General features: G+C 37.9%; 1 protein-coding gene across 1 annotated transcript; it reads left to right on the top strand.

Moving 5' to 3' along the window:
• Positions 1-650: 650 nt before the first annotated feature.
• LOC136233245 (ABC transporter B family member 2) lies at positions 651-7,167 on the top strand. Its single transcript, XM_066022863.1, has 10 exons — positions 651-1,133; positions 1,321-1,521; positions 1,601-1,860; positions 3,767-4,307; positions 4,378-4,757; positions 4,831-5,249; positions 5,331-5,572; positions 5,654-5,901; positions 5,981-6,393; positions 6,482-7,167. The coding sequence occupies exons 1-10, from the start codon at positions 678-680 to the stop codon at positions 7,027-7,029; spliced, it is 3,708 nt and encodes a 1,235-aa protein (XP_065878935.1). The 5' UTR covers positions 651-677; the 3' UTR covers positions 7,030-7,167.
• Positions 7,168-9,443: the final 2,276 nt, after the last annotated feature.

The following is a 9,443-nucleotide window of genomic DNA, read 5'->3' as shown; positions in this document are numbered from 1 at the left end:
GTGGGCCACGTGTCTCCTGCTGATAGAAAGAAGTGTGCCTACATATCAGGGTTTGATATCCAAGGCCACTTGACCCGTGATTCTCGGAATGGGGCGTGATTATAGCAACGATTAGATCATTGATTGGGTCTAACGTGACTTCAGGAGTGAAACTAAATCTAATTTGTACATCGCTATGTAGGAGAGTTATATTTGTATGATATGAGAATGAATTAAATCTAATTAGCTTGTTTAAATAAACAAAAACGGTTAGCATTGATTGAACTAACGGTTTAGAATCAAGAATTTCCTACGTAATAATATGTTGGGTATGATGGTTTTGTTTTTTATGAAAGGTTTGATGTTAACTTAACAGTACCAATTTAGCATTTGAATTGAGGGTAGTAATGGTAAAAATGGGGTAGAAACTAAAGATAGCAATGAGCTGCAAAAGTAGAGATAGGCCAGCAAAACTCTTGTATTCTTAATTAATGCAAAAGGAGGAAGAAGAAATGGTGGTCCAAGTCCCCCAACCAACAAATTAATAGTTCAAAACGACAGACTTTAATGTGTAAGTAAGTGAATGTCAAAAATAGCCTTGAAAAACTAAATTCCTAACCGAATCAAGAAAAAGGTTTGATGATCTTGTTGACAACATAAAAAGCAAACACTTGACATTTTTGAGTTGGGGTAAAAAGATGAGTTCGAGTTCAGTAGAGGGAAAGGAAAAGAAGAATGTAGGAATGTTAAAACTATTTGCATTTGCAGATTTGTATGATTATGTTTTAATGGGTTTGGGTTCGATAGGTGCTTGTGCTCATGGAGCTTCAGTTCCTATTTTCTTCATTTTCTTTGGGAAAATGATTAATATTATTGGTTTGGCTTATCTGTTTCCTGAACAAGCTTCTCATAGAGTTGCAAAGTATTCATTGGATTTTGTGTATCTGAGTGTGGCCATATTGTTCTCTTCATGGATTGAGGTGGCATGTTGGATGCATAGTGGAGAACGACAAGCTGCAAAGATGAGAATGGCTTATCTGAAAGCTATGCTAAATCAAGATATTACTTTATTTGATACTGATTCTTCAACTGGAGAGGTTATTGCTGCAATTACCACTGATATTTTGGTGGTGCAGGATGCCATTTCTGAGAAGGTTTTTCTTTTCTTTTCTTTTTAATGCTTCTAACTTTCTTCAACTAACCATTTTTTTTATATCTTTAATGTATCATTGCATTAAAAGATCAAGATTACATCAAATAAACTCTTAACTATATGATGATAGTGAAATGGGAACTTTATACATTGGATTAATTTACACAGATTAATGTTGAATGCTGTAGGTAGGGAACTTTTTGCATTATATAAGCAGATTTGTGGCAGGATTTACAATAGGCTTCGTAAGGGTATGGCAAATAAGTCTCGTGACACTTTCTATAGTCCCTTTGATAGCTCTTGCTGGTGGTATTTATGCTTTTGTAACTATCGGCCTCATTGCTCGAATGCGTAAATCTTATATCAAGGCTGGTGAAATTGCTGAAGAGGTACTGTACTCTCTTCATTTCATTTCATTTAGGATGATTACAATGCTCTATTATTCTGAAAATATGTTATAAGTTTCAGGTGATTGGAAATGTTAGAACTGTACAAGCATTTGCGGGCGAAGAAAAGGCAGTAAAATCATACAAAGAGGCACTCATGACTACTTACGAGTATGGAAAGAAAGCAGGCCTAGCCAAAGGATTAGGACTTGGAACTCTTCATTGTGTCCTTTTTCTATCATGGTCTTTGCTTGTTTGGTTCACTAGCATTGTTGTTCATAAACACATTGCTAATGGTGGTGAATCTTTCACTACCATGCTAAATGTCGTCATCGCCGGCCTGTAAGTCTTTTCTTTTCTTGCTCTACAATTATAATCAATTAACAAGTCCATACCAGTAAATTAGTAATTGAAAAACCGGGTGAACCCTATCAATAACAATTGTTATCCCATGGAGCTTAAACACATGGTCTAGGAAAGCCTTAGCCACCGTAGCAACAGAAAAAGGATGTGTGAGAAGAATCAAGTGGCCTATTTTAGTAAACTTGTCCACCACTACTAAGATAGAGTCATAGTTAGCGGATTTAGGAAGACCTTCAATAAAGTCCATTGCTATATCTTTCTAGGCAGAATCGGGAATAGGAAGTGGCTGGAAAAGGCCAGGATAGGGGTAAATCAACCTTACACCGTTGGTAAGTATCACATTGAAAGACCCATCTAGTGACAGAAATGGCCATGTGAGGCCAATAGAAACTCTGTTGAAGTCTGGAGAGGGTCCCTTTGATGCCTGGGTGTCCCCCAATAGGTGAGTCATGACATACAAGTTATGAGCTTGCTTGTGTTGAACTACCAATGTATGTATTTTAGGAGACCTTTTTCTAAGGTGAAGTGATTGCTAGAAGTGGCTTGAATTGTAAGTTGTTGAATAAGAGCATTGGCATAGGAGTCTTCTAACCAAGAAGGAACTGCCACAAAATAGCTAGAAGCTCAACATGTAGAACTTCCTGGTCCTCAAACTGTCTAAACAAGGCACCAACCACATGATTCTCAGAACCCTTTTTGTATTGAATTGCGTATTCCAAACCTAACAATTTGGAAATACCCTTGTGTTGAAGGGAGGTGTGAAGGCGTTGCTCCAGCAAATGCGTTATGCTCTCTTGGTCAGTTTTAATCACAAAACTTAGAATGCTCAAAGTTGTCATCACATGTAGGAGGGCAACGAATTCTCTCTCATAGACTGTGAGTTTTTTTTTTATAACGGGGGCATATGCCTTTGGAAAGGTAATGAAGAGGCTAGTGGCTCTGCATCAAGACTGCACCCACCCCAAACCACTTGTATCACACTCAATTGTGAAAGGAATAGAGAAATCAGTTAGGACTAAGACCGGAGCTTATGACATTAGGCTTATGAGTTGATTGAAGGCTGCTATTACTGCAGGGCTCCAGTGGAATTGATCCTTCTTCTCTAAGTCAGTTAGTGGTCTACATATGACTCCATACCCTTGAGGCACTTAAGAATGGTTGGAAGTGGCCAATTGAGCATAGCAGCCACCTTTTCATGGTTAGTAGCCATACCATCTGTTGCAATGATATGTCCTAAATAGGATATAGGATTAACCCCAAACTCACATTTAGAGGCCTTAAGGAACAATTGATGCTGAGTTAGGAGATCACAAACAATTTGTAGGTGGTGTATATGGGTATCAAATTCAGGACTATAAATGAGAATGTCATCAAAGAAAACTAGGATGAATTTGCATAGGTAAAGCTTAAAGATTGAATTCACAAGGGATTGGAATAAGGTAGGGGCATTAGTTAGCCCAAAGGGCATAACTAGGAACTCATAGTGGCCAGAATGAGTCATAAATATTGTTTTGTAAATGTCTGCCTCTGTCATACGAATTTGGTGGTAGCCTACTCTTAAGTCTAGCTTAGAAAAATTTGTGGCACCACGTAGTTCATCAATGAGCTCTTGAATGATGGGAATGGAGAATTTGTCTTTAAGGGTGGCCTTGTTAAGCTCCCGGAAATTCATGCAGAATCGCCATGATCCGTCCTTCTTCGAAACCAAGGCCGTTTGGACTGTTTAGGTCCCGCCAAGGTGCTCGAAATCGAGTATCCGTCCTGATTTTCTCGGATTAGTCCTCTTAGCATTGTTGTTGTTTATCTTAAAATTGAATGCCATTTTTTTTTTCTTTTTACATGGTTAAAACATAGTATTTACAAGGTAAGTTGCAATGTTTTTCAGATCATTAGGACAAGCAGCACCAGATATTTCATCATTTATCCGAGCAAAGGCCGCAGCATACCCAATTTTTGAGATGATAGAAAGGAAGACAGTGGTGAAAACAAGTTCAAAAACTGGGAAAAAGCTTCCTAAACTGGAGGGTCACATAGAATTCAAGGAAGTGTGTTTCAGCTATCCGTCTCGTCAGGATACAGTCATATTCGACAAATTCTGCCTCGATATTCCTTCAGGGAAGGTTGTAGCTCTCGTTGGAGGCAGTGGCTCCGGAAAGAGCACAGTCATATCTTTGATCGAACGTTTCTACGAACCTTTATCCGGACACATAATGTTAGATGGAAATGATATCAAACACCTTGACCTTAACTGGCTCAGGCAGCAAATTGGTCTAGTTAATCAGGAGCCTGCTCTTTTTGCCACGACGATAAAGGAGAACATTCTGTACGGAAAACATGATGCAACCTTGGATGAGATTGTAAATGCAGCTAAACTTTCAGAAGCTATGTCGTTTATCAGCAATCTTCCAGACAGATTCGAAACTCAGGTACATTTCTGTGGTCTAATTGTGTATCCTGCTTAACGTTTTAGAGCTCAATTTGGAGTTTGATGTGCAGGTTGGTGAGAGAGGAATACAACTATCAGGCGGACAAAAACAACGGATAGCAATATCGCGTGCTATTGTGAAGAATCCATCGATACTTTTGCTCGATGAAGCTACGAGTGCATTGGATGCAGAGTCCGAGAAGAGTGTGCAAGAGGCACTTGATCGCGCCATGGTAGGCAGAACGACTATAGTCGTTGCTCATAGGCTTTCTACCATTCGGAATGCAGATGTTATTGCTGTTGTTCATGAGGGAAAAATAGTTGAAATTGGTAGCCATGAGTACCTTATCTCAAATCCGAATAGTGCGTACGCGTCGCTTCTTCATCTCCAGGAGACTTCATCCCTGCAACGCCAGTCCTCTCTCGGTCCTATAATCGCACGCCCGAGCAGGTACTTTTTACTCAAAACTATATATTCTTCTAATGTTATCTGTCTTTTAGTTGATGCTATTCTTATTTTTCAGCATAAAGTATTCTCAAGATTTTTCGCATAGAAGATCAAGCTTCGGAACTAGTTTTCGATCCGATAAAGATTCAGTAATTAGTCGCGCTCTTGGTGATGCATCCGAGCCAGAAAAGCAAACAAACATATCAGCAAAAAGACTGTATTCAATGGTAAAACCGGATTGGATATACGGCGTAGTAGGTATCATATTTGCATTCATTGCTGGATCACAAATGCCACTATTTGCCCTTGGAGTATCTCAAGCTTTAGTTGCCTATTACATGGACTGGGACACAACTCGGCACGAGGTGAAGAAGATTTCAATTCTGTTCTGCATAGGAGCTGTACTCTCCGTTATCGTTTACGCCATTGATTATCTATGCTTCGGAATCATGGGGGAGCGACTTACTTTTCGTGTAAGAGAAAAATTGTTTCAAGGTAAGTAACAAAATGAGTGTGTGATGTAATGTTGTGGTACTATGTTAGAAGAATTTCTTCGTAACAAAATTAATGTTGCAGCCATTTTGAAAAACGAGATAGCCTGGTTTGATGACATGAACAACACGAGTAGCATGCTAGCATCCCGTCTGGAGGCGGATGCAACATTATTACGGAGTATGGTTGTGGACAGAGGCACGATTCTAGTGCATAACTTTGGTCTTGTTACTACTTCTTTTGTTATTGCCTTCATTTTGAACTGGAGACTCACACTTGTTGTTATGGCTTGTTATCCGTTAATCATCAGCGGTCACATCAGCGAGGTTTGATTTTCGTTTTCTCTTTTTCTATGACCTCTGATGGAAATACGTAATATTAAGATGGTTTGTTATGAAATGTTTCAGAAATTGTTTATGAAAGGGTATGGTGGAAACTTAAGCAAAGCATATTTGAAGGCAAACATGTTAGCTGCTGAAGCAGTGAGTAACATCAGAACAGTTGCAGCATTTTGTGCAGAAGAGAAGATCATAGAGCTTTATGGGAGAGAGCTAGTTGAACCTTCTAAACGCTCATTCACTAGGGGTCAAATTGCTGGGATTTTATATGGTGTATCTCAGTTCTTCATCTTCTCTGCATATGGTCTTGCCTTATGGTATGCCACTTTATATTACTTATGTTTTTCCAGTATCTATTTGTGATAAAAGATTATATATTTTTTATTTTGTTTGTAGGTATGGTTCGGTTCTGATGGGAAAGGGGGTTGCTGGGTTTAAATCTGTAATGAAATCATTTATGGTTCTGATAGTGACAGCATTAGCAATGGGTGAAACTCTAGCAATGGCACCAGATCTTCTGAAAGGTAACCAAATGCTTGCTTCAGTGTTTGAGATATTAGATCGAAAGACAAATATAATTGGAGATGCTGGTGAAGAGTTGAAAAATGTGGAGGGTAGTATTGAATTAAGAAGTGTAGAATTCAGCTACCCATCAAGACCAGATGTCATTATTTTCAAAGATTTGGATTTGAGAGTTCGTTCAGGAAAGAATGTGGCTTTAGTTGGACAAAGTGGATGTGGTAAAAGTTCTGTTCTTTCTCTTATTCTTCGTTTCTACGACCCGACTGCCGGAAAAGTTATGATTGATGGTAAGCTCACCTCACCTCACCTAATAATGATATGATACACCTTTAATTCTTGTTTAATTGGCATGTAATGTAATGTATCAACCAACAGGCATAGATATCAAGAAACTAAAGCTGAAGGATCTCCGAAGGCACATTGGTCTAGTTCAACAAGAGCCAGCACTTTTCGGCACATCAATCTACGAAAACATCTTATATGGAAAAGAAGGAGCAAGTGAAGGAGAAGTAATAGAAGCAGCAAAACTCGCAAATGCTCATACTTTTATAAGTTCTCTACCCGAAGGATACTCGACCAAAGTGGGAGAACGAGGCGTGCAATTATCCGGTGGGCAGAAACAGCGTGTTGCAATTGCTCGAGCGGTCCTAAAAAACCCCGAAATCTTGCTCTTAGATGAAGCAACAAGTGCACTAGATGTGGAGTCGGAACGCATAGTGCAGCAAGCTCTAGACAGACTGATGAGGAACCGAACAACGATAATGGTGGCGCATAGGTTAACAACGATAAAGAATGCGGATCAAATATCGGTCATTCAAGGCGGCAAGATAATGGAGCAAGGAACTCATTCTAGTCTTGTTGAAAATAAACAAGGTGCATATTTTAAGTTAATCAGCCTTCAGCACCAACAAGGAAATCAATAGCTGATTGTGATTCAGACTAAAATCTTCATACTCTTTCTCTCTTTCTCTTTCAGTTTGCTTTGTATTCAAATAAGAAATCATTTTTAATGCTTTGATATATGTGGACACTGCCCGTGATCTTAGCCTCATTGGCTTGCATTTGTGATTTTCTTCCTCCTTAAGAACCAATCAACAAGCATAATCCTCTCACGTCATGTCTTGTGGGTCTGGCATCATCAATGAGCATCCTCTCAATCTCCTTATTTACCTAGACATTCCTGGTTTCCTTGGGCATCTCCTTGACAGTTCGCTTATTTTTAGGGTAAATTATAAAACTGGACTAAGTTGGTGGCTGATTTAACTATTTCATTTAGTAATTTCTCACAATATGCTTCCTCTTTCTTCTTTCTTTCTTCTATTTATTGATAATCCTTCAATTTCGTATATCAATCTAAGATCCAAACTCTTCATGTGAATATTATGTTCATTTTAAATACATAAATCCATTTGGAGTTTGGACCTATATGTTATGATATTTGGAGTTTTAATTTAACCCGACAGCTTCGCAGTTTACGATTTTGCTTTGTAGAATTGCAAACTGCAAAGCTTAAAGGCTTCACGGGTCAACTAAAACCGCGAAGCCAAAAGACATATATACTTCGCGGTTCCACTAAAACACGAAGAACTGCAATTTCGCAGTTCAAGTAACTGCGAAGCACGTTTCCTTTTTGTATTTAGTACATCATTTGACATCGTCTTTGTTTTCATGTGGAACGGCCAATAGAAAATCATGGGAAAAGCCAAGACATATGAAGGGGTGAATCGAAGTTGTTTTGGCTTTCAACAAGAATCAACTTCGAAATGCTTTAAAAGAGAGTTTACGCTTCTACACATGTTGATTCTGTTGGGGTTTAGTGTCCTATAGACAATTGGTCCAGGATATAAACCTAATATAAATGAATTGTTCTTTATATCATTTGTTTTAATAAGATATGGTTTCATAACTGTATAAAGGCAACCTCTTTTAAAGAACTAAATAAGTCTAATAAATGGAAATCTCTAAGTTTGTTTAAAGTGATTATAAAGTGTTCATACAAGCATGAAGTGAGACGAAATTTTATAATAAACTAATAAACTTAAAACCACCCCAAGTCAAGTAATATGTTTAGAAATAGGATTGACATATCACTGCTGAGACTTGCATGTAACAATGTCTTCTGTCAAGACAGAGAGCTGATCTCACAAGCTTCAGATATGCAGATATCTGGACAGTTACATGGATTCAATGAAAGGGAGTTCATTAGGATTGGGGACCCGACTTGAGATAACAGGATGGGTAGATTTATCCTTGTCACATGTTCATCTCATTGGTATTAATAGGTATAAGTAATCCTAAGACTCAAAGGAATGTTAATTAGTGATTCTGGATTATGGAATGTGATGCTTTGATCCTGTTGTAACACGATCCATAACAGAGATGACTCTGGGGTGTGAACGACAGACGTATATCACAGGAAGTAATTGCAGGATAGTTATACATTGGATTGAGCATTTGTCACTCCTGATAAATGGGAGATACGTCCAAGGATCGTTTGTGGAAGACTTGACTCTAAATCCTTGCAAAGTGATAGCTTAAGACTTGAAATGCAGATTTCACTTAACCTATCTAATTGGAGTTAACTCGGCATGTACAAGTAAAATGAACGTCTCGCTATATGTGACTTGACATTATCCATAGTCATAAGATTCAATTCAAGGATATAGTTGATGAAAGATCGAATTATACTGTAACTAATACGGAAAGGTCAACGACAGAATCAACGTGTCTTCTTATAGCTCTGGGCGAATGTTTCGGATCTGCCAATCACAGTTCGCGTACTCATTCCGTTATACAAAGATTAAATTTAATTCTGAGAAAATTAATTTAATAGTTGTATACGGCTAGAAGCAATAAGAACCTAATGGGTCACACATAAGACTTGGTGCCCAAAAGAGAAACAGATATTAATTAATTGATGGAAGCCCAACTGAGTCCACCAAGGCCCAGTAACATAAGGGGGGGGAGGCGATTTTATGTAGATAAAACATAAAGGAATTAATTTAATTTTGCAACAATTATAATTAGATTATGATTGCGAATTAAATTAATTATAGGATAAATAAGTTATGAGGTTTAATGAGATTAAATTGCTTCTATTATTATCCTATCAATAAGTTATTATTATCTTTATATTTAGATATAATTATAGATAATAATAACAAGAGTATTATTCCAAATATAACACTTATTAAGTAACTTAATTCTATCTAACTAGGGTTTAGATACAAGAGGTTATTTATACTCCTTCTATTAGCAAATTTCAGCTAACCCTAGTCTCTCCCGCAGACTGAGAATTTCGACCACTACAGTAGAGGACGGAATTCCACCGATTGCT

This window comes from Euphorbia lathyris, chromosome 6 (assembly GCF_963576675.1).
Source record: "Euphorbia lathyris chromosome 6, ddEupLath1.1, whole genome shotgun sequence".
NCBI classification, from domain to species: Eukaryota; Viridiplantae; Streptophyta; class Magnoliopsida; order Malpighiales; family Euphorbiaceae; genus Euphorbia; species Euphorbia lathyris.
This window is presented reverse-complemented; position numbering and strand designations above follow the sequence as displayed.

Bases quoted from the DNA above. Each gene is read 5' to 3' on its own strand.
- LOC136233245 (XM_066022863.1), top strand. From the start codon at position 678: ATGAGTTCGAGTTCAGTAGAGGGAAAGGAAAAGAAGAATGTAGGAATG. The intron at 1,861-3,766 runs GTAAGTCTTTTC...AATGTTTTTCAG, and splicing joins AATGTCGTCATCGCCGGCCT to ATCATTAGGACAAGCAGCAC. The intron at 6,394-6,481 runs GTAAGCTCACCT...ATCAACCAACAG, and splicing joins CGGAAAAGTTATGATTGATG to GCATAGATATCAAGAAACTA.